At 40.8% G+C, this 25,269-nt stretch overlaps 1 protein-coding gene across 1 annotated transcript in view; it reads left to right on the top strand.

Annotated features, from left to right (window-relative positions):
- Positions 1-25,269, top strand: part of map2k2a (mitogen-activated protein kinase kinase 2a) — an 84,609-nt gene that overhangs the window by 22,547 nt on the left and 36,793 nt on the right. The window contains exons 2-7 of the mRNA XM_080212657.1: positions 2,756-2,966; positions 8,313-8,459; positions 17,127-17,204; positions 20,978-21,029; positions 23,478-23,602; positions 24,547-24,760. Coding sequence (XP_080068783.1) covers positions 2,756-2,966; positions 8,313-8,459; positions 17,127-17,204; positions 20,978-21,029; positions 23,478-23,602; positions 24,547-24,760 — 827 coding nt within the window. The remainder of the gene's footprint in view (positions 1-2,755; positions 2,967-8,312; positions 8,460-17,126; positions 17,205-20,977; positions 21,030-23,477; positions 23,603-24,546; positions 24,761-25,269) is intronic.

The following is a 25,269-nucleotide window of genomic DNA, read 5'->3' as shown; positions in this document are numbered from 1 at the left end:
CCACCCTTTGAGTGAAGAAGTTCCTCCTCAACTCCGTTCTAAACCGCCCCCCCTTTATCTTGAGGCTGTGCCCCCTAGTCCTACTATCCTTTCTGAGCGGTAAGAGTCTCTCCACCTCTATCCTATCCATCCCATTCTTCATCTTATACGTCTCAATGAGATCTCCCCTCATTCTTCTAAACTCTAACGAGTACAAGCCTAGTTTATTCAGCCTCTCCTCATAGCTCAACCCCCTCAACTCTGGTATCAGCCTAGTAAACCTCCTCTGCACTCCCTCCAAGGCCAAAATATCCTTGCGTAAGTGCGGCGACCAAAACTGCACACAGTACTCCAGCTGCGGCCTCACCAATGCCCTATACAGCTGCAGCAAGACCTCCCTACTTTTATATTCAATCCCCCTCGCTATGAAGGCCAGCATCCCATTAGCCTTCCTGACCACCTGCAGGCTGGGTTTTTGCGACTCATGCACAAGGACCCCGAGGTCCCTCTGCACCGTCGCCTGCTGCAGTTTTTCGCCACGTAAGTAATAGTCCTTCCTACCATTATTCCTACCAAAGTGGACCACCTCGCACTTGCCAACATTAAATTCCATTTGCCAGTTCCTGGCCCATTCGCTTCCTATTTGATTTAACCTGAGTTAAATCTGTGCAAATGTAGACCTTATTACAACAAGAGGAGAACAGAAATTATCATCTCACCTGTGTGGCCTGCATTTAAAGAGGATCCAAAAAGCGAAAGAGCTTCATTCTAATCTACTTTGATGCAACTGTCTTTTTGTATACATTGAACAAACAAAACAGGGTTACAGCAGTGGATAAATTTCCATTCTTTTGAAATCAGAATTCAAATAGTACATTTTAAAATACACTGTGTTCACATGCCATGTAATAAGCTGCATTTTATTTCCTGCTATAAGTTTGGTTATTTCATTTTGTGGCTCTGTTGTTAGCACTCTCAACTCTCTCGACTCCAGGTTCAAGTCCCAGTCCAGGACCTGAACACAAAGAACTAGGCTGCGCTCCAGTGCAGTACTGAGAGAAGGCTGCACTGAGATGTGGCATCTTTCTGTTGAGGTTAAATCAAGGACCTCAGGTGAAGGGAAAGGATCCCATTACGTTATTTTGAACAGTTATCCTCTACTATATATTCCTCAATCAGTACCACATTATCTAGTCAGTAGTCGATTGCTGTGTGCTATGGGCAAATTTTCTGCCATGTTTCCTGCATTATTGCAGTAACTAGACTTCAAAATTACCACAGTTAATATTAATTGGTTATAAAACATATTGAGATTTTAGTCATGAAAGGCATTATCGTCCCAAAATCCCTTTTAACAGATGTATATTCTTCAGCTTTTTTACTTTGCTATTTTGACTTTGTTCTTTTTCATTTTTCATCTCATGTTATTGAACACCCATTCACCATAGCACAACAATGTACCTGTTGCATGTCAGTGAGAAATATTGTGGCTTTTGTTGCTCTTTTTAAAAAAAAGTTTGGCCACCACGTGCATCCTCAGCTTATTAGTATTTACTTGCTGTACAACTTGGTGTTACCCTTGGTGTTAAAAAGTGAAACAGATATCTGCACCATTAAACAAACACTTGCTTCAAAAGTTACTTAAAATATTACAACAAATCATTTGAGAAGCCAGTGCTGAATACAAGTAAGTTTCATTTGACTGCGTAAACTAGTGGCCAGACACAACAGGTTTGCAACCCAAATAGTTGCCTACCCTGCTTCTTTAAGGCGCAGGTTAAACGTTCTTACAAGTTCCCAAGCACTTACAAGTACTTTTGGAGTTGCCTTGCAGGACTACTGTTGGAATATGCCAGGCATGTATTAGTGTTCAAACTAAAGCTTGAATAGAAATCATAAATTATATTCCTTGAAATAAAAGGGTATAGTTTCAAAAAATATGATCGGTATAGTTTGAATCTTTTAGGAAAGGTGACCAAAAAATATTTTCTTGTGGCCTGCAGTTCTTCAGACACACATTTGTGCTAAACGTGTCTGTGTTTAGAGGGAGAGTTATTTCCTGTGTCTTCTCACTGCGTGCAATGGTGAGATAACACTGTATCATACTGTACAGTAAGTCTGTAAGCAGGATGAACCTTCAGGGTAGGGAGTGTTATGCAGAAAAAATGAAAAATGGATTAGCCTTCCAGAATCCCAGAAATTTACCATACAGAAACAGGCCATTTGGCCCATGATATCTAACTAGTCATAAAAGAATGATCCAGCTTAATCTAACTTTTTATAGCACTTGCATATACAATTTGAGGCAGGCTGAATTCTTATCATTTGAAGATTGGTTTCCTAAACTAGCTATTCAATTAATGTTGTGAAATTCAAAATTCTGAATCATGAAATATTGAAATAAATTGATAGTGGCCAATTGCTACAAAGTAACATTTGCGACGAGTTGAGCAGGGAGCTGGAAGGATCAGTTCCAGCTCTCCATCACTGTTTTGGAAGTATTAGGAATCAAAATTGGACAGAGCAGTGTCAAACTTTTCCCTCTTCAGTGGACACAATAGACATCGAACAATCACCAGCCAGGCCAAATCGTGAAGTTGGGCTTGTCACAACAGGATTGCTATATCTACTACAAGACTCCATTCAGGAGTAAGACAAGGGGTAAAACTTAGGAAAAAACTGAAGGGTAGGGGTGTCAAACTCCAGTCCAGTATTATTTCATGGAAGCTTTGTTTTAGTTCAAGATCTTTGAGAATGTTTGTTTTTGTTATTTTAGAGCAAACCTAGAAGCCCTACAGAAAAAGTTGGAAGAACTTGAGCTGGATGAGCAGCAGAAAAAGAGACTTGAAGCCTTCCTCACACAGAAGGCTAAAGTTGGTGAACTGAAAGATGACGACTTTGATAAGATATGTGAACTGGGTGCAGGCAACGGTGGTGTCGTCACCAAAGTACTCCACAAACCATCGGGGCTTATTATGGCAAGGAAGGTAAGCTTGTGTTGGCAGCATTTGGTCCCTGCATTAGTTGTGGTGATATCACAGTATTTAGCAACTAGCGGCTTGAATTTTTTTGACTAAAGTTTGAATTTCATGTTGTAAAAATGTAATAAATTCTTCCAATAGAAGTTTGTGCAGCTGTGAGCAGTGGGCTTCTCTTGGGAAGTCCTTGTTAACTTTTGAGTAAATCAAGAAATCATGCACACTGTCCCACAGATTAGCAGCAGCTGTGTGTAAAATGTCATATAAAGTGTAATTTAACACAAATCAACCTTTAAGTGCATGTATGAGTATCTAAGAGTGGCAGAAAATAAGGTTATATAATCCAGTTATACTGGAGTCTAACTACAAATATCAAAATTTACAGAATTATTGCATGATAACTGTGACTGTTTTTAGTACACTTGCTTGGCTTGGGGGTTTGTGTCTTCAAGTTTCACTCAGACTTGAGCATTAGGCTCTGCTTCAGTGCAGTATTGAGGGTATGCTGCACTGTCAGTGATGGCATCTTTCAGATGAGACATTACACTGAGGCACATGTGCCATCTTGCATGGTCATGTGACCTGTGGCGCTATTTCAAAGTAGAACAAGGAAGCTTTTACCCCTCGGTTAACATCTCAAAAATAGATGGTCTCAGTTAACATTTTGCTGTGTGAGTTTGCTGTGTACAAATTACACGCTGCGTTTCCCATATTTTAGAAAGTACTTTATTGGCTATAAAGTATTTTGGGTTGTCCGTTGCCATGATGGCACTTTGTAAATACAAGTCTCTCTTCCTTTCTGTATTTCTTTTGTCATTTTCGTTGAATGATAAAGGACAGAATTGCCATAGTTTTTCTTGCATTAAAACATGGGTTCTGAATGAACTCAACTGTCATTTTCAGCTGATGTGTTAGTCTTATTGTAGAATCACAGAGTAGCTCAGCCCAGAATGAGACCAGTCAGTCTGTCAAGTGTGCACAGGTTTTTTCGAAAAGCAGTCCAGTTAGTCTCGTTCCCCATTTCCCTGCAATTTAGTCAATTCCATTTTGAATGCTACTATTGAATCGCTGTTCACCACCCCAATAGGCCGTGCATTCCACTTACTGGATAAGCAGACTTTCCTCATGGCATCTGATTCTTTCACCAATCACCATGATATCTTTGTGTTCCTTCCTTTAAATCTAATACTAGCAACAATCTGACAATGTGGAAAATGTGCACATCCACAAAAAGCAGGACAAATCCAATCTGACCAATTATTGCGCCGTCAGCCTACTCCTGATCATTGAAGGGTTGGACAGTGCCAGCGACAGTGATATGAAGCAACAGTTGCTCAGCAATGACCTGTACACCAATGTTCAGTTAGGGTTCTGCAAGGACCACTTGGCTCCTGACCTCATTACAGCCATGATCCAAACAAGGCCACAGGAGCTAAATTGCATAGACCCTGTGAGAGTGACTGCCCTTGACATCAAGGCAGCATTTGTTGCAGTGCGGTGTCAATACATTCAAGTCAATGGGGATGGGGGGGTTGTCCTTGGAGCCATACCCAGCCCAAATGAAAATGATTTGGGTTGTTGAAGGCCAATCATCTCAGCTCCACGATGTCATGTGAATTGCTCAATCACCTTCAGCTGCTTCATCGTTGATCTTTCCTCCATCTTGAGGTCAGAAGTGGGAATTTCACTGATTGCACAATGTTCGGTATCATTCATGAGTCTCAAGTGTTGAAGAGGCCTATGCCCATACATAGCAAGATCTGGACAACATTTACACTTGGGCAGATAACATTTGTGCCACCCAACTGCCAGGCAATGCCCATCTGCAACTGGAGAGAATCTAACCATCGACCCTTCACATTCAATAGCATTATCTTTGCTGAATCCACTACTATCAACATCCTAGTGGTTACCATTGACCATGAACTTAACGGGACCAGCCATATAAATACTTAAGATTCAAGAGCAGGTTAGAGGCTCAAGTCCAGTGTAAGATGGATTTCTCTCTGCTGCTGAATGCAGCTCCAACAACATTCTAGAAGCTTAGTGCAATTTTGAACAGAGCACCCTGCTTGATTGTCATCCCATTCAGTACCTTCAATGTTCACTGCCTTCACTACCAATGTGCAGAGGCAGCAGTGTGTACTACATTCAAAATCAGCACGGCAACTAAAAGATTCCTTTGATAGCAGCTCCCAAACCTGTGTTCTCTACCACCTCAAAGGAGGAGCATAGCAGACAAATGGGAACGTGACCGTCTGCAATTTGCCCTCCAAGCCCCACACCAGCCTGACTTGGAACTATATCACTGTCCCTTGATTGTCATTGAATTGTTAGCTTGGAACTTCTTTCCTATTAACATGAAATGTACTTGCACCATATGGACTGCAGCAGACCAAGAAAGCAGCTTACCATCACCTTTTCATGGGCAATTTGGGATGTGGTGCAGATGCTGGATTTATCAGTGACGTTCATGTCCCATGAAATATTTTAAAAATCAATATCCTTCCAAGTAAATATGCTCTGGTGAAAGATGCCTGTAAATGCTGATGTGCAAATCAACTACAGTTTTCTTTATATCATTTCCAGTTAGTAATTATTCAGTCTAGAGTTGTATTACCAAGGTTGCATGATGCTGACTTAAGTTGAAGGGTTAAGCGGCAACCAAAACTGCTCAAGTGGTTGGATGGAGCACGCCGAAAATCTTTGTTTACTATTCCCTTCGATGTACTACTCAGAGTCAGCTCACATGTACATTGAGAGGTACAGATAAGTATCGTCTGTGACTCTGTCAATGACACTGTCCATCTTTTCGCTATACTGTCAGGCTGCCATAAGGTTTCAGAGGAATCAAAGCCTTCTCCAGTTTAAAATCAAGAGTCATTCCCTTGCCATTAATCGCATCCTTCTCCCTAGCCATATTCTCCAATTGAACCACACAGATTATAATTGCAACCTTAAATCCCACACTCTAACTATGCCCAAGACCAGTTGCTTCCATGTTGTTCATCTCGGCTCTTGCTCACTCCCATTAGCATAGATAGCCTTTGTGACCTCCAGATTTAACTACTTTAAAAATTTAAAAACTGATTTCCCGTGCTCCAGTCATCATAAACTTCTAATTTGTCCAAAACACTGCTGTACATACCCTTCCTCAAGCTATTTAAATTATACTTAGCCATCAATCATATTCTTACTGAGCAGTACTGGCTCCCAGGTCTCCAACACTTTGCTTTAAAATCCTGGTCAATAAATCTTTCCAAGGGCTTGCCTCAACCTGATGTTGCAGTCTTGACTAGCCCTATATCAAATCACTTGACTGCAGAATTCTTTACATTCCTGCCATTGGTGGCAGAGCTTTTCGCTGTCTTGCATCCATGTTTTTGAACTCCAATCTAAACCTGTCCATCTTTCAGAAATCTCCAGACATGACTGCACTTAAGAAAGCTTCTGATCTCTCCTTTTGCACAATGTCATTTTTCTTGGAAAGTATCACGAAACATTTTTTCAGTTACTAAAGTTGTGCTATGATACACCTATTGTGATACTCTGTTGAAATTCATCTCTTGACATTAGCCAATCATCTTATTTGCACTTTTTTCTCTCAACCCCTCTCTTTTAATGGTTTGCATCATTTCACTTTTTGGCTCTCTGCCCTCCTAAATCCTCACCCTCCTTTCCTGAAAACTCCTCCAACCCCACAACCAATGTCCCTTTTTCCTGTGCAGTCATACTACAGCCCAGAACCTCATGTGCACATTGCATACCGTACAACTTGTGCTGTATTATCAAAGGTGCCATCTTTCAGAAGAGATGTCAAACCAATGCCCTTTCTGCAACCCCAGCCCTCCAGATGGACATAAATATAGACTGAAGTACTGGGGATTACTTGCCCCTCCTTTTCTTTTGAAATAGTATAATGAGAGTTTTTAATCCCTCAATCAATATTGAAATAAATATCTAATCCTTATCAATTATTGTTCCTCAAATTCCTGTGCAAATCTGGCTAGCACAATCGTCCTCGTCCCCCCCAAATTACAACATGACTACATTTCATCAGTACTTAATTGGCTGTAAATGGTAGTTGTGAAAAATGATATAGAAGCCCTTTTTCATGTTTCTTCATTGCTGCTCTGTTAAGTTAATTGTGGAATGCTTGCATCACTGGAGAAGCTGACTTGAAAGAGATACTGAGTTAATAATATGAGGTAGTTTAATAATCTTCACTGCTGGCAACCCAAGGAACATTCCCCTCTTGTTTTCAACAGTTTAATTAATTCCTCTCAGAGATTCAATGTCTCCTCCAAACTAACTGTTCAACTAAAGGTCATCAGATTTACCTATTTAAATAAAAATACTAAAAGAATTGGCAAAAGTAAGCGTCAAAAGCAACTAAATCACGAGTTTCTAAATTTCAGCACCAGTTAAGTTTGAAGGTGACCATTGTGTGGCAAAATTACTCAGTTGACCTAAACAGAGTGTTCAAGTGTTAGCCCAATTAGTATCATGGCATGTGTGGAAAACAAAAATTAGGGCGGCATGGTGACAGTGGTTAGTACTGCTGCCTCAACGCCACGGATTCGGGTTCATATTCTGGCCTTGGGTGACTGTCTGTATGGAGTAGGCTTGTTCTCCCCATGTCTGCATGGGTTTCCTCTAGGTGTTCTGATTACCTCCCGCAGTCCAAGGATGTGCCGTTTAAGTCGATTAGCCATGCTAAATTGTCCCTCCAAAAGAGAAAATGCTGGAAAATCTCAGCGGATCTGGCAGAATCTGTAAGGAAAGAAAAGAGCTAATGTTTCGAGTAATCTGGACTTGATGCCAGCTCTTTTTTTTCCTTGAAGATGCTGCCAGACTTGAGATTTTCCAGCATTTCCTCTTTCGGTTTCAGATTCCAGCCTCTTCAGTAATTTGCTTTTATCCTGAATTGTCCCTCAGTGTCCAAAGATGTGCAGGTTAGATGGATTGGGAAATGTATGGAGTTAGGCTGGGGGTTGAGCCTGTTCTTTGGAGAGTCAGTGCAGACTTGATGGCCTAATGGCCTCTTTCTGCACTGCTATGGTTCTATGGTCTCTGGTAAACTAGGCAGTTTGACTCTGCTCACTAATTTGTACGCTGCAGAATAGATCTCTACTCCACCTGAGTGAGTTTTTGCAGTGTGCACCAACACAGTGACATGATAAATCAGTAAGGAACAATTGTGACATTCTTAGAAACCTGATTTTGTAAAAGTTGTAAAGTCTTTTATAATGAAACGTATATTGGTTAGGTTTTCCACTTGCTTTAAAATACAGTAATAGACTCAGATAGTTATCAATAAAGGATCTAATTCCAATTTGTTCTTCATTCCTTCAGCTGATTCACTTAGAAATAAAGCCTGCTATCCGCAATCAGATCATCAGAGAGCTCCAGGTGTTACACGAATGTAATTCACCGTATATTGTGGGCTTCTACGGAGCATTTTACAGTGATGGGGAAATCAGTATATGCATGGAACACATGGTAGGTATTGATACTGTCAGTCATAGGTCTCAGTACTGCCCTGGCAGTGGATCTTTAAGTATATGTCACAGGTTTGGTCTGACACAAAACTTTCAAGCATTTGTCAATTTTTGTCATTGAGAGTAAAATGTTTCTCAATCAGCTTTATTTATTAAACAAAAGCTTTTGAAGTTCTGTTTAACTCCCCATTTAGAACCTGAGCTAGTGTATGCAATCATACTGTATATACATAATTACAATTGCATAAAATTCACATTTTTAAAAAATGCCTTGTGGGGGAGGGGGTCGTGTGGGGGGTCATGGTAGGGGGATGGAGAGTGGCAAAAGGGGAGGTGATGGTGTGAGACGTGGATGCGAATTTGTGGGGGAGAAGAGGGGTGCAGCCAGAGGGGGAAGAGGAGGCGGATGGGGCTCGAGGGAAGGGGGTGGGTACGGGGGGAGGGGCGGATGGAGGGGCAAGGTGAGGCAGCGATTGGGGTGGATGGAGGGAGAGGTGAGGTGGGGCAGAAGGAGTAAAGGGGAGTTGGTGGGGGTAGGGAGGTGAGGAGATGTTGAGGGAGGGGAGCAGTGAGGGGGCTGGATTGATTGAAGGCAGCATGGGTGAGGGGAGGAACTTTTGTCTTTCATATGCACATCTAGATATGGATTGTCCACTTGGACTCATGGAGGACTTCTTACCAAGTCTCATCAGGATAAGATTTTCATCTCCACATAAGGGTGCCCAAGATTAATTATACTGCTGCAGTTGACACCACCTAATTTGGCATAAACTAGGAAATGAATTAATGTGCATCATGCAGTCATCTGGGAGTAACCTGTTTCCTCTGTCTTTTTCCCCTCTTTAATGCAAAGCAGTTTGCAGATCTTGCTGTTCGTCATTTTTGAACAATTTTCTTTTACTTCAAATTGATGTTCATTGGTGCCCTTTAAGCTGTCAATATAATTACCAGCTTCCACTGACAGTATTCTCTCTATCAGGATAAACTCATAAGTAAGAAAGAAAGCACTTGCATTTATAGACAATGATTTGTAAACTTCTTTTCAATGATGTGCTTAGGATCCCATGTGAAATGTCAGAAAGCACAACAGGAAATTTGCATAGATCAAAACCTCACAAACAAAAATAAGATAAATAGTCAGTCAATGCTTTGAAAAATTAAGTTGGTTGAGATAAGTGGTTGGCCAGCACATTAAGGAAACTCCCTTTTTTTCAAAAAGCACCATTCATCACATGTGGGCAGATGAAACTTTGCTTTGACTTCTCATCTGAAAGACATTACCTCTGATAGTGCAGCACCTTCTCAGTACTGCATTCAACGGCAATCTAGATGATATGCTAGATTAAATCACTAGGAAAACATTTGAACCCACATCCTTCTGACTGAGGCAGGTGTGTAAATGCTGAGCCATGGAGAATTAGAGTTTTGCTATGATGTTTTAGACAGTTGGACTGTCCACTAATATTTAATGCAGTACTTCGTGTAAACTGCTTGCTTGTGCCCCAGTATTCTTCCTTCTTGCATTTTAAAATTTGTTTTGTAATTTGGAAGGGTAAATTGCCATTTAAGAGTACATAAAATGGGGAAATATGTTCTCGACAGTGACGATTCAAAGCAGCTTTGCACTCCATTGCTTAAGGGCCACACTGATTGCTGCAATACATACCAAGAAGCTGGGAAACGTGTACAAACCAATCCTCCAAGTAGCCAGTTTTTATCATGGACAGATACTTGCTCACAGGAAGAGGGATGGAAAAGCTGTAAAATGAAGTTTATTTTCAGCGTAGCAAACACTGAAAATGCTGGAAGATCTGAGCAGGTCTGACGGCATCTGTGGCAAGAGAGTAGAGCCAATGTTTCAAGTCCGGATGACCCTTCTTCACTGCTGCTGACAGAGTCATCCAAACTCAAAGCATTCACTCTAATCTCTCTCCACAGATGCTGTCAGACCTGCTGGGATTTTCCAGCATTTTCTGTTTTTCTTTCAGATTCCAGCATCTGCTGTATTTTGCTTTTATTTTCAGTGTAATTTTTCTGTGCCCCCTCATTTCATTCCTTTGCTTTTGCTTGCTGAAGGGAAAGGACAAATATGGAAGGAAAAACATTCAATCCTAACTCTGCCAACATTCCTATATTGGTCAGGCTGCAGGCTAGAGATTCATAAAGATGTGAAACACTGACTTTGCAAGTGGTTTAACAGTGAAGGAGTGGTAGACAAAATTGATTGCCACTGTTTCACATCCACTTTATCCTACTTAATGCCACTTTTTTGTGTATACGGGGTTGCTTACTTTTTAATGAGATTCAATATATTAACACAGTCTGCATTAGAGAAGGTTTGCTTGCATGAATCCTCAATTATTGAAGGTCGGTTGTGCTGTAGGATTAATTGTAGTGACCTCTGGGGCACGCTTCCATTTTTACTGACCATCGTTTCTTCATTATAAAACAAATGTCAGTATTTTAAGTTATATTTGCTTCAAGTGTCTTTTGAGGTAACATTTTTCTGCCTAGACTTCGAGTGTGGAACCTGATTAATTTGTTTTTATTCCTTAAATTTTTTGCAACGTATCGCTGATCACAAAAACAGACACAAATTAAACATGGTGCAAGACAAATATTGAAGAAGTATATGAAACAAATGTAGCACCATATGTGAGCGTTCTTGTCAACTTATTATCCGAACAAGGTCTCGGTACATAAAGCACAAAGTAACCAATTCCCTACAAGGATAACATCAGAAAGAGGTAACAGATTTGCCATCAGAGATAATGTCGCCACATGTATGCATGCAGTTTCGTTGAACTGACAGCATTTCAGTTTGTCAGCATTTATAACAAGGCAATCGAACTCAACACGAGGGGAGTGGTTAAAATGCAAAAGTCGCTACATCGAGAAATAGTGGTGAATAGCATCAGCTTGTTTAAGAGGAAGCTAAATAAGCATATGGAGGAGAAAAGAATAGAAGGTTATAATGGGGTTAGGTGAAGAGGGCTGGGGAGAAGGCTTATGTGGTGCATTAACACTGGCACAGACAAGGTGAACCAAATGATCTGTTTGTGTTCCAAATTCTATGCAACCGATATGCATTTTAAGCATCCCAGTGACTCAAATGGTTAATGCATGGCACAGATTCAGACAGGGGAAGCAGTAAAGCTGTTGTATGTGGCCAGTGTGCCTAGACTGGGAGAGAATAAACAAAAGCCACAATTCTTGCTGTTCACTGCTGTCCAGTGTTTCTTGCCAGAAAGCACATTGCTATGGATGGCATGTGGTCTTGTGATAATCCTGCTCTCTCTTTCCCTCCACCCCACAACCTCCATCCTTTATTACCTTGTCATATAGTCTGTTGGTACTAAGTCAGTGCCCAGTGGGACACTGGAATGCCCCCAGAATTCAAGGAAACAGAAGCCAGAATCTCCAAGAGTTTACAGGGAAGAGTGGAAGCAATGGGAGTAACCAAAGAGATTTCCCAGCTTTTTGAAGTTCTGTTAGCACCTCTGGTGTTAAGTGTTGAGTGTTACAATTTGATAGTGTTGAATATATATAGTGCGTGTGGGAGAGCTGTTTTCTGACCAAGGGTTTAATTGGAAAGAGAAATTTTGAGTTTGAGTCAGATCTGTGTCAGATAATAGTTTAGAATTGAGTGTTTACGATAATCTTGCTTATTTTCTCCATCCCTTGAATTCTTTTGCACTTGATCTTTAGGAAAACTGTTCTTGATCCCATGTAATGTTCTTTTTGAAAACACAGTAACTCTTCTGTCTCTGGAATTGTTACATTCTTGATAAGTTAGATTGATATTGTTCTTATCACATGAAAATGAGTTGTTACTTTGCTGCTGCATTTCAGTGCACAACACTTGCAGCCTTTTCAGCTTTATATTGTTCTCTGTTAAACACACAAAATCACAAGTTTCTCGGGGTCTGTTCTGAGTCATTGGGGGTGAGGGGGTGGGTTCCAGATTATTGACATGTTTACAAGGAGTCCACTCCTGTTCAAAGCCAGTTGAGCAATGGCAAGATAAAAGTGCTGATGCAGTGTGCGAATTGCAGGAAAGTGTGGAATGTTTGAGCCTGGATAAATGGCCTGGATATCTAGTCTTGCTGTGTGCTACTCTCCTGCCCCTATCACATTGCAACCGTGACTGTCCTTTAAAGGTCTCGGTGGCTGTAAAGCAGTTTAGGATGTCCTATAGTTATGAGATGTACATCTTTCTTTATATGGTGATTTGGAAATCCAGGGTGTCAAGAGCTCTGTTGTTCTAAGGCAATTTAAATTGGGAATGGAGGTTTTGGAGTACCTATACTGATGCAGGTTTTTCTGAACCCGCCTCATGGTGTATGTATTTGTAAACCACCAGAGGGTGCACTTTGTATATCAAAAAGTGGCAATTTTAATGGCTATTGGAAGTTCTAAACCTATCAGCTTGGATCATGTAGATCAAGTCCAAGACAGGAGGTGGGAGCCCTGTCTTGTCAGCTTGGATCGGGAATGTCTCAACTTGTTGAGACTCTGAATTGGACTTGATTGCATTGAATTGGAATAAAAACAAAACAAAAGTTACAAAATTTACCTCCATCCTTCAACATTCTTAGTCTAAAATGAGAAGACTTGAGGCTGATACCAAAATTTATTCTTGAATTCTAGGTGACCTCAGCACGTTGATGTTGGGGGCGGGGTGGGGGGTTTGCAAAGTGCCATCAATCTTGAACCTTCAGACGAGGAGTAGATGAAAAAGATTTTTATCTTGATCACCTTTCTGTGATCCGTGTCTGTGTCAATCTGCAGAGGTGGAACAGGATTTGATAACCAACAACTATTGTAGCTGTTTTATCACTCATATATGGCCAAGATAATTGACAGGAGGTATAGGAGTATTTCTATTTTGTGACATTGGGCACTACTCTTGAGGAAGGAGGATAATACAAATAGAATTTTCTGCCTTTAACTGTGCAAAATATTTTCTCATTTTAATTTGATATTTGTAATTAATTTTCCCATTATCTAGTGGAAATATTGTACATTTTTTGTTATTTATTAATGTCATAAGTGGGCTTACATTAACACTGCAATGAAGTTACTGTGAAAATCTCCTAATTGCCACACTCTGGTGCCTGTTCAGGTACACTGAGGGAAAATTTAGCATGGCCAATGCACCTAGCCACAAATTTCGGACCGTGGAAGGAAACCGGAGCACCTGGAGGAAACCCATGCAAACATGGGGAGAACGTGCAGTGTCTTCACAGACAGTGACCCCATCTGGGTCCCTGGTACTGAGGCAGCAGTGCTAGCCACTGTGCCACCATGCCACCCCTGAAGGAGCAGAGATTGTAATTGTTTTTCTGCTATAAGAACAAAGAACAACCCAGCACAGGAAACAGGCCTTTCGGCCCAAGGAGCCCGCGCCACCGCATCACCCTACACCTATTCTACCCTGTGTCTACGAATGGAACCCCTAACTTAGCCAGATTCAGGGGAGAATGGTGTCAATTTGGTAAACCAATCAGCCCAAGAGCACATCTTTGGGGTGTGGGAGGAAACCAGAGCGCCCGGAGGAAACCCACGCAGCCACAGGGAGAATGCACAAACTCCCACAGACACAGGCCCAAATCCATGTATCTGCACAGCCAGCAGTGCTAGTCACCTCCTCAAAGAATTCCACCAGATTCGTAAGGCAAGACCTCCCTCTAACAAAGCCATGTTGCGTATCCCTAATCAGATCGCAACGCTCCAAATGCTCATACATCCTACCCCTAAGTATTTTTTCCATTAATTTCCCTACCACCGATGTCAAACTCACCGGTCTATAATTTCTAGGGTTATCCCTACTACCTTTTTTAAACAGCGGTACCACATTTGCTACCCTCCAGTCGTCTGGGACCTCACCTGTGTCCAAAGAGGAGACGAAGATTTGCGCCAGAAGCCCAGCAATTTCATCTTTCACCTCCCTAAGCAGCCTGGGATAAATACCATCAGGCCCCGGAGCTTTATCTGTCCTTACGCTACCTAAAAGCCCTAGCACTTCCTCCCTCGTAATAGATATTTCCTGCAACTGATCCTCAGCTCCCTCCAAGAGACCGCACGATTCTGAACCCCTCTCCTTCGTGAAACCGACGCAAAGTATTCATTCAGGAGCTCCCCCATTCCCTCCGACTCAATACATAACTCCCCACTTTTGTCCCTAAGAGGACCAATTTTCCCTCTAACTACTCTCTTGCTCCTAATATAGGAATAAAATGCCTTTGGATTTTCCTTAATCCTACCAGCCAAAGCCATTTCATGCCCTCTCTTCGCCCTTCTAATTCCCCTTTTTAGCTCCCTCCTACTCTCTCTATATTCCTCCAGCGCACTCTCCGTACCCGGTTGTTTCGACCTAACATACGCCTCCCTCTTCTTCCTGACCAAGTCTTCAATACCCCCTGTAATCCACGGCTCTCTAATCCTACCTTTCCCATCCTTCCGCTTAACCGGAACATACCTCTCCTGCAACCATTTCATTTTGCCCTTAAAAGCCTCCCACTTGCCAACCGTGGACTTGCCAGCAAACAGTCCCTCCCAATCAGTGTCCTGCAGCTCCTTCCTAATGCTGCTATAGCTTGCCTTTCCCCAGTTCAGCACACTCCCGTTCGGCCGGCACTCATCCCTTTCCATTTTTATCCTAAAGTAGACGGACTTGTGGTCACTGTTAGCCACATGTTCGCCTACCTCTACCTCAACCACCTACCCTGGCTCATTACCCAACACTAAATCCAGTATAGCCCCTCCCCTAGTCGGGCTAGTTACATACTGCTCTAGAGACACTTCCAAAACACATTTCACAAACTCCTCTCCCTCCGTACGCCCAGCTCTAGGCCCCCTCCAATTCACTCCAGGAAGATTAAAGTATGTTTAATCTGATGCAGCAAAATTTAGCATTAGGTTATTTGGTGGCAATTTAAATTTAGATTTATTATGTTTTGAAGCCACGTTGTGCCTCTTTTAGAGTGAATTTGCTGATGACACAAAGATGAGTGGAAAAGCAAATTGTGCGGAGGGTGTGGAAAGTCTGCAGAGGGATCTGGATAGGCTGAGCGAGTGGGCGAGGACCTGGCAGATGGAGTACAATGTTAGCAGGTGTGAGGTTATCCACTTTGGCAGGAATAATAGTAGGAGGGATTACTATTTAAAGGGCGAAAAGCTGCAGCATGCTACAGTGCAGAGGGACCTGGGGGTCCTTGTGCACGAATCGCAAAAACCCAGTCTGCAGGTGCAGCAGGTGATCAAGAAGGCAAATGGGATGCTGGCCTTTATAGCGAGGGGGATAGAATATAAAAGCAGGGAGGCCTTGCTGCAACTGTACAGGGCACTGGTGAGGCTGCAGCTGGAGTACTGTGTGCAGTTTTGGTCGCCACACTTGCACAAAGATATATGGCCTTGGAGGGAGTGCAGAGGAGGTTCACTAGGCTGATACCAGAGATGAGGGGGTTGGACTATGAAGAGAGATGATATAGACTGGGTCTGTACTCGTTGGAGTTTAGAAGGATGAGGGGGGATCTTAGAGACGTATAAGATGATGAAGGGGATGGATAGGGTGGAGGTAGAGAGATTCTTCCCGCTCAGAAAGGACAACAGGACTAGAGGGCACAGCCTCAAGATAAGGTGGGGGGGGGGGGGCAGTTTAGAATGGAGTTGAGGAGGAACTTCTTCAGTCAAAGGGTGGTGAATCTCCGGAATTCTCTGCCTGTTGAAGTGGTGGAGGCTGCCTCACTAAATATATTTAAGTCACGGGTAGATAGGTTTTTGGTAGGCAAGGGAATTAAGGGTTATGGGGAGAAAGCGGGAAAGTGGAACTGATCCACTTCAGATCAGCCATGATCTTATTGAATGGCGGGGCAGGCTCGAAGGGCTAGATGGCCTACTCCTGCACCTACTTATGTTCGTATGTTCTTATTAAGTACTGAGGGTCTGTTACTCAATGAAGTTTAGAAGGATGAGGGGGGGATCTCATTAAAACTTACAGAATACTGAAAGGCCTGGATAAAGTGGATGTGGGGAAGATGCTCCTATTAGTAGGGGAGATTGGGATCCGAGGGTACAGCTCCAGAGTAAACGGGCAACCCTTTAGAACTGAGTTGAGGAGGAATTTCTTCAGCCAGAGGGATGGTGAGCCTATGGAATTCATTGCTACAGAAGGCTGTGGACACCAGATCATTGAGTATATTCAAGACAGACAGTTCTTGATTGTTAAGGGGATCAAGGTTTACAGGGAAAAGTGGAGAATGGGGTTGAGAAACTTATCAACTATGATTGAATGGCGAAGCAGACTCAATGGACCAAATAGCCTAATTCAGCTCCCATATCTTATAGTCTAATGGCTAGAATGTTGCAATCGTTTGGCTCCAAGCTAGCTGTTGTACAGATTCCCCTGCCCTCGTTGGTGAACATTTCAAAAAGTGTCATTACATTGATCGCCTTGAGCTAGTATGGCCAGGGGTAAATTGAAAACCTCAGTCATTTGTCATTTTTCAAATTGATCCTGCTGTCACACTATTATTTGTAACCTAAGATGAAGTGCCCATTCACGCAATTACTTATGTGATATTTGCCAGTTCTGGGACCAAGGAACGTTCATCCAAACCATCTCAATCTTGTGTAACCCTCTTTCCTGTTTCTCTGCTCCTTTTAGGATGGTGGTTCTTTAGATCAGGTGCTGAAAGAAGCAAGGAGAATTCCAGAAGAAATCCTGGGAAAAGTCAGCATAGCGGTAAGTGTATCAAATGTGGAGGTGAAAGTTGGATATGAATAGACATGTTTTCAAATAAATTAAGAAATGTTCCATAATATCTCATTCAAATATATAATGTGAAATTTTGCCTTTTTAAAGGTTTTTTAAATTGGAAGCTGCGATAACTAAAATAACAGATTTGAATTCTAATAATACTAGGCCACGCTATATTTCCCGGATAATATTGTTATTTTGTGTTGTCTCATCCTTCCATACCATGGCCCATTTTCCGCAAGCAATTTATTTCACGTTTTGTTCTGTACCACCTTTTAAATCTATCATGACAAAATGGGTGAGAAAGTTAAGGTTTGTTTTATAATTTAGCCTCTCTTACCAAGGTGAAGATCTGCCTACACTTGAGGATGACTGCGTTTCTATACTCTTAATAGGTCTACCCTTTATCATATAACTCCCCCCTACATTATTTCTCCCAAAATGCACCACCTCACATTTATCAAGATTAAATTCCATCTGCCCAATATACCAGCCTATCTATATCCTGTGGTATTGCCTGACACTGCTCCTCAGTGTCTGCCAGTCCAGCCATCTTAGTGCTGTGTTGTTCTTAGTTCTTTGTTCTTTTGAGATTGGGATTTTCTTCTGGGAGAGATTACAGTCTTAAGCGAGATGAATTTCTCCCAATAATGGTTCATTAATTGAAATGGATGATTGCTACAATATTAAGCCAGTTTGTTCTGAGTTTAATGGGGTCAGTTGGGATATGGCACGGTTTCTTTCATCTCACACCCTCTAAAGTGAGAAAGAGAGCAGAGTTATTTAGAACTCCTGCTTCATCTTACTACCCAATGATTACTAGGGCCACATATGTTATTGCCATGTGGTGGCAGGATTTACTGTACTTTTATGCCCCCACAAGCAAATAGCTTGCCAACACTCAAACAATGATCACGTAGGAATGTGGAGACAAGGAAGTTAGTCTGTAATGTGGTAATGTTCATTTTGAGGACTGTCAAAATTCCCACATACTATTTCGTCATTGTCCTCCCTCACAGCTCAATCTGTCTGGATGCTGATGTTCTTGGTCCATTTTGTCTTTTTCAAACCATTTGGAAAATATTGCAAGTAAGAATTCAGCATGATTTTAGGTATTTAAATCCACATGTAGAAGGTACTTTCGCATTCCTTTAACTTGAGATTTTATTGGTGGGCAGTTTATGCCAGAGGAAGGCAAGTATCATTTCCTACTAGCAAAACTTGACTACATTTGAGCAATAGATATGCCAAGAATGTAGCTGGAAATGAAAACTAGGGGGGGAGGAGGGGAACAAGAATGTGAGCAATAACTCACTCTATTTTTGGCAAGTTCCAACTTCTGCAAGTTATTGCTTTCTTTGTCTTCCTTGTCAGACATTTCTGCAATTGACAAGATAAATGCATCGCATCGTCTGCTCATAATTCCATCACTTATAACTGGCAGCCTGGAAGCACCAGGGACCATGTGGACGTGACTTTTTTAACATTCCCCTTGCGAGGAGCTGCTCCAATCTCAGCTACTTGTTTTTAAAAACTAAGCAAACAGCTTTCGAGCCAGTGTCCGTCCCCTTTCTATTATCACCCTGTGCCACCATGCTAACTGCATTTAAAATATTGTTAATCCAAATGTGTAGTATAAATTTGAAATCAACAATCCAACCTATGTTTTTGGCATCATGTGTACCTTCACAGATGTAACAGACGACTTTTAGTTCAGTATATTTTAAAGATTCATTACTGAATTCAGTCTGCCACCTAATGCAGATCTTAGTACTCGACTGCAACACCTGAAATTAGATCATAAGAATCTTTGAAAAGGGGATAAGCGGTAAATTATAAATAACCATGTTCAGAAGTGGTAGTCCTGTGCATTGTCCCGTTTCTCTCTATCTCAAATTACCTATTTTCTCCTGTGACAGTGGCATCATAATCATTCAAATACTTACTTTTTTTGGGATTTTTATCCTTTTTATGTAACATCTAGAATAGATTTCCAGTGGGTGGGGTGAAGTAAACTTAGAAAAGCATATAAATAATGGAATAGATAGAAGTGACCTGACAAACCGAAACAGGTCTATGTTCCTGGATCCTTGTATCTCTGAACTCTTCCTTCAAGGAGGTGTTCCCAAAGATTGGTGGCAATCACCAGATGGTTCAGGGGAACATAGATTGTAGTGTGATGTTCTCCTTTTGGGGAGGTAGAACAAACTCTAGAGTGTTAATTTCCTAAGAACTGCACCTTCAAAGAATTATCTATGGTAAAAAGTAACAGTGAATGATGAATATGATTTGACTTGGTTGGCTCAACAAATATTAAGTTTCATCTAAGGTTGTAACATGAACAATTTGTACGATACCTCATTTCAGAAAATAAATTACATGCCATTTTTTGAAACAAACAAATCTAAATTTTATTTATTAATATATTTCCCCGCTTATGTTAGAACATAGAACATAACAGCGCAGTACAGGCCCTTCAGCCCTCTGTTGCGCCGACCAGTGGAACCAATCTAATGACCCTCTAACCTAAACTCTTCCATTGTTATCCATGTGCCTATCCACTGACCATTTGAACGCCCTTAAAGTTGGTGAGTCCACAACTGCTGCAGGCAGGGCATTCCATGCCCTTACTACCTCTGAGTAAAGAAGTTTATTCATACATCCTACCAGTTTGAAAGCTGTGTGTTGTTTAGGTACTCTGTTGATATGTTGGCTTTTCTACTATGATTACTGCAGAGTGAAGTGTCTTTAATTTATTCTTTCATGGGCTGTGGGCTTTCCTGGCAAGGTCAGCATGTGCTGCCTTTTCCTAATTGCCCTTGAATGGAGTGGCTTGCTTGTCCCGTACAGAGCCAACCACATTGCCGTAGGTTTGGAGTCATATGTAGAGTAGACCAGGTAAGGACAGCAGATTTCCTTCCCTAAAGGAATATTAGCAAAACAGATTTTTTTAGGACAGTTGATAGATTCATGGTCACCAGTATTCAGATGAACTTTCAATTCTGCACTTTTAAAAATTTTTTAATTGACTGTAAATTCACCAGCTGCCACGGTGGGATTATGCCTCAAGAGCATTTTCCTGAGTTTTTGGATTACTGCTGCAATGATGTTGCCACAGCATCACCATCTTCTCACCTGTTAGCTCAGCTTTTATTCTTGGCATTGTTTTTAATGATATCCCAGTCTTTACCCTTTCCCTGAACAGGTAATCTTTTAAGTTTAACTTTTTGCAAATACGTCTTTATATGAGGAATAATAGATGTTTTTCCACATTCTGTCAATTCAGCTCTTGACCTAGATGCTGAACCTCGTTAATATGTTCAGATGCAAAAATTTGGCAGTGATCATAACTCAAACATTAATACATACAAGTTTTGATGTAACTATGCTAACTGATTGGGGACTTCAGTTCTTAAACTTTTCATAGAATCATGGAATGAAGCAGCGCAACAGGAGGCCATTTGGTCCCTCATGCCTGGGCTGGCTCTTTCCTCCATCATTCTTTTGCTAATCTTGTGATTGGCCGATCCACCATTGTTTCTTTGTGCTCTGTTCTAATTTCTTGCTGATGTTTTGCAGTTTTGTTTCCTCCCTTCTATGCTTTTATTCCCATGCTTTTATTGTATATGGTTTCTTCCTGTGTTTTTACCACTTGATTCTAAGAACAAATTGAATGCTGAGAGGGCTGATCTGCCCCAGTAGATGATATGAACAGAAAATAATATTTGAAGTGCCATTTAATACCATTTATTCTGCAGGTCCTACGAGGTTTGGCATATTTGCGAGAGAAGCATCAAATCATGCACAGAGGTGAGCAATGATTTAAATTGAAAACAGATTGGCTACGTTCTCATGTTTGTTCAAAATTATCTTTTGAGAACAAAATACTATATATAAGCCTTATCGTAAACCTCTAGAATCATGCATATTACAACTTTGTTTCTTATGATCTACTAAATAAAACACGTAAACTGTTTTGCAGCAAAAACTTTTAGCAACGATCAAATATGCCAGCTGAAAATTTAAATGTTTGTATTCCCTTAGAAATGTTAAACCGTCACTTGGTGTTACGGAAGTTGAATATTGGAAAAAAGAGAGCCATGTTGCCAAAGCTTTTCCAAAGCTTTTGAACTTGTCAGGAAAAATGCAAGAATGCCAAATTTCAAACAATTGCAAAGATTTATATTACAGGAGAAAAGGGTGCTGATTGATTAGCAAGTCAGCGCTGGCATTGTCATGGAGAAAGCAATGAGGAAAGATAGACTCCTGATAATTCACAAAAACACAAACTTAGTCTGAAATAAAGGCTTCATTGAGGATCACCCACATCTTGAATGTTAATATTTATTTGATGGTAAGAAAGGGGAAATAAACCCCTTGGAACACAGAATAAACTGAAAGGACATTTAAAGCGAAACATTGCCAAACTAAGACATTTGTTTAGAACTGTGTGATAGATCTTTCATACTTGTAATTACTCACTGATCTCTCACCAATAAGATATTTTCTCTTTAATGTAAGTTAAATTAGTCAGTCATTCAAGTACAGAGCCTGAATGTGTGAGAAGTATATTGACCTTGCTACTGGTATTTGTACAATAGGTTTCTTGGTAATTGCAATATAATGTCTGATTTTTGTAATGGTATTTATTTTGTATGCACTCTGCAAACAGGGCCTCATTGTAAATATACTCAAGCCCAAGCATCTATCAGCGATATATCTATGCGTGCATAAGTTTAAACTATTGCCATCATGTTTGGCTTACCGTAGAGGTGGGGGCCTCCCAAGTTTCAGAAACCAGGAGATTTTGCAAGTATCCTGTTAAAACTACATGACGGGTGTCCTAGTGGTCTTTTCATTCCACAACTTATCAGTTCCATTGAATTTGCTCCACCACACTAAATGATTGTGGGAATGATTCTGATTTTTTTTAAATTAATTGTCCCTCTTTTTAAGTGGTTTAAGCTCTGGATATACTTTGCAATCAGTTATGTGAAATGTCTCCCCCTTGTACCCAATATGAACCACCTCAGAATTCCTTCCCGTTTTAAGGAGAGTTACAAAAGTGAACCCTTTGCAGCTATTAATTCTCAGATGAAAAGATAGGAACAGGGAGAAGGTAGGATTCAAATCAGTCAAAGTTGTTGTTATGAGCTGAAGAGGTTCGGAGAAGTTGTCTGTGATGATAAACCAGAATTGAAAGATTTGCTGGTTGCTGTGTAGACCTATGAAGGGTATCAAGGCTGGTAACAGTGGAGCCTTACCCAAGCACAAGTCACTGTCTTGAAAGGTAAACTTTTGAGAATCTTTAATGTGTTACAGAACCTCAGACAAACATCATGCAAAGCCCCACCAAACCATGTCAAGATGGTACTTTCTTTTCCAAAGTGGAAGTGATCTTGTTTAGTAATCTTTGAAGTTAATTCAAAAATTAATCCAGCCATCTGTAGGAGGCAGAAGACAAACATTGCTTCTTCCAACTTCAACTGGGAGCTGAATGCTACATTAAATGTTGTATTTTTAACAATTTCCTGCCATAGTTTAAGTTAAAATTTAAGGTTTATTTATTAGTGTCACAAGTAGGCTTACATTTAACACTGCATTGAAGTTACTGTGAAAATCCCCTAATAGCCACACTCCGGCTTCTGTTTACTGAGGGAGAATTTTAGCATGGCCAGTGTACCTAACCCAGGATACCAATCAAACTGAGGGAGGAAACTGGAGCAGCTGGAGGAAACATGCAAACTCTGCACAGTCACCAGAGGCTGGAATCAAATGATCAAATGTGGTTTCTAAAACAAATTTTCACTCTCCAAAGTGGGAGTAAGTTTTCAATTTTTGTTCAATTTAGATTTTTATCTCTTTTGCCTCTCTGCAGAAGATTCAACGGCTGTTGGCGGGTAGGAGGTTGTCTATTCATGATGACTCCCACATTATAACAATGTGGGGAAGGCCCAATGGACCAAATGGTCTTCTGCTTATTCTTTTGTCCATTACATCAGATTCTCAAATGGTATAATACTCCAAAATCAATTGCAAGGAAGTCTCTGTGACCAGTATCCCAATATGTGGGAAGGTCAGTGTTGAAAGTTTCAATCTTTTTACTTGCATTGTGCTCTCAAAATGGAAAGCCTCAAGAGTATTCTTTTTAAAGAATTTACAAAAACATTGTGTCTGAAAGTAAGCAGTGACAAATACAAAAGGGGCCAAACTAGTGACAATTCTTGTTTGTTCAATTCTACTGCCTCATTTTCTCAGATGTGAAACCGTCAAATATCTTGGTGAATTCTCGTGGTGAAATAAAACTCTGTGATTTTGGAGTAAGTGGTCAGCTGATTGACTCAATGGCAAACTCCTTTGTGGGAACTCGCTCTTACATGTCTGTAAGTCTTTGTTCTTTTACAGGCTTCATTATTTAAAATTTAGCAACTTATGAGCAAGGTGATCTAATATATGGTTCAAACTCTGCAGTATGGCACAAAATGTTTATTGTGACCTTGTGCATGATGCATTGTTACCATCGTTTTAAGTGTTGTGGTCACTTAAAAATATTAATCTAGCCAGATCAGTAAGGTAGGAAAATGGCAGTCTCTTAAACAATTAGATTTTATAGATCATCTTAAAGGAAAAAAAACATGATTTTAACATACTTTAACAATTATTTTAATTACATAACTCTTATTTTACTGACTTTTTAGTAGTTTGTAGAGTTGATTTTGTGATCATGCACTCCCAACAGGATGGCCTACTCAACAGGGATATGGGTCAAATATAGTAGCACTGCTTCTCATCATGTTCCCTGCTGAGATGCAGAATTACTCTTTGCACAGTTAACAGATTTTAAGTAATTAAAATCATTCCTCCCCTATCTATCAGTGTTGAATTTTTATGAATGTTCTTTTTCTCTATGGAAGCTTATTTGTGAATGCAATTTGGTACAAAATTAGTGTCTCATTGTTAAAATATAAATCAACACAAAGCATGTCCCAAGTTGTTTGGTGGCTGTGACTCTGCAGCACAGAAATGAGAAAATTGGCTCATCTAATGATGGAGTACTGGCAAAATAATTGAACTTTCAGTCTTCAGCCTTCCAGTCTGCCGGGGGGAAGAGAGAGAGAGAGAGGAGAAAGTAAATAACTCCATGGATGTATGGTTTATGGTAACACCTTGCCCTGTGTAAATGGTTCTGTTCTGTTACTTATACTGATAGGTAAAGCATTTCACAAATTTTTCTCATTCTTTCTTGGCTCTAAGGTTCAATGTGAACACTTGGTTTGTCTGTTTAAGATGCAAATTGCTGCATTGTACTTCTTATTTCTCCTGGCAGCCGGAGAGATTGCAAGGTACCCATTACTCTGTGCAATCTGATATCTGGAGTATGGGGCTTTCCTTGGTCGAACTGGCAATTGGCAGGTATCCTATCCCCCCTCCTGATGGAAGGGAGCTGGAGGCCATTTTTCAGTGCCCGTTGATGGATGGAGCAGGAGGAGAATCTCACAGTACGTCACCCAGGGCAAGACCTCCAGGGCGCCCCATCAGTGGTAAGAGCCAGGTGGAATTGTCACCTGCATTATATTTTTCACACATTAACCCATGCTGTGTGATTGATCTAACTCATCTGTCATCAGTGTGTTGCCTCAATAACTTCTGCCAGCTTTTTGAAGTATTTCGTGTCATCTGATGCAAAGTTAAAGGGACAGTTTAGAAACAGCCCGCATACTTGTAAATACCCCCAGTGAAAGTTAGTTACTTTCTCTTACTAGGTAAATGATTTGTCATACTCAACTGTTTCAGAGAATCCATATAGTGCAGAAGGAGGACATTTGGCCAATTGAACTTGCACCAGTAATAATCCCTCCCAGGATCTTTCCCTGTAACCCTACATATTTATTCTGCTAATCCACCTGACACTTTGGACAGTTTAGCATGATCAATCCACCTAACCTGCACATCTTTCTGAAAAGAAGCAACAGTTATGTAGGACAGACCCCACTGTTTGTCAGTTTAAAATCAAAATCACTTGTCATCTTCAGTGTTGTTTCTGAATTTC

This window comes from Carcharhinus amblyrhynchos, chromosome 26 (assembly GCF_965287045.1).
Source record: "Carcharhinus amblyrhynchos chromosome 26, sCarAmb.v2.hapA, whole genome shotgun sequence".
Classification (NCBI taxonomy): domain Eukaryota; kingdom Metazoa; phylum Chordata; class Chondrichthyes; order Carcharhiniformes; family Carcharhinidae; genus Carcharhinus; species Carcharhinus amblyrhynchos.
This window is presented reverse-complemented; position numbering and strand designations above follow the sequence as displayed.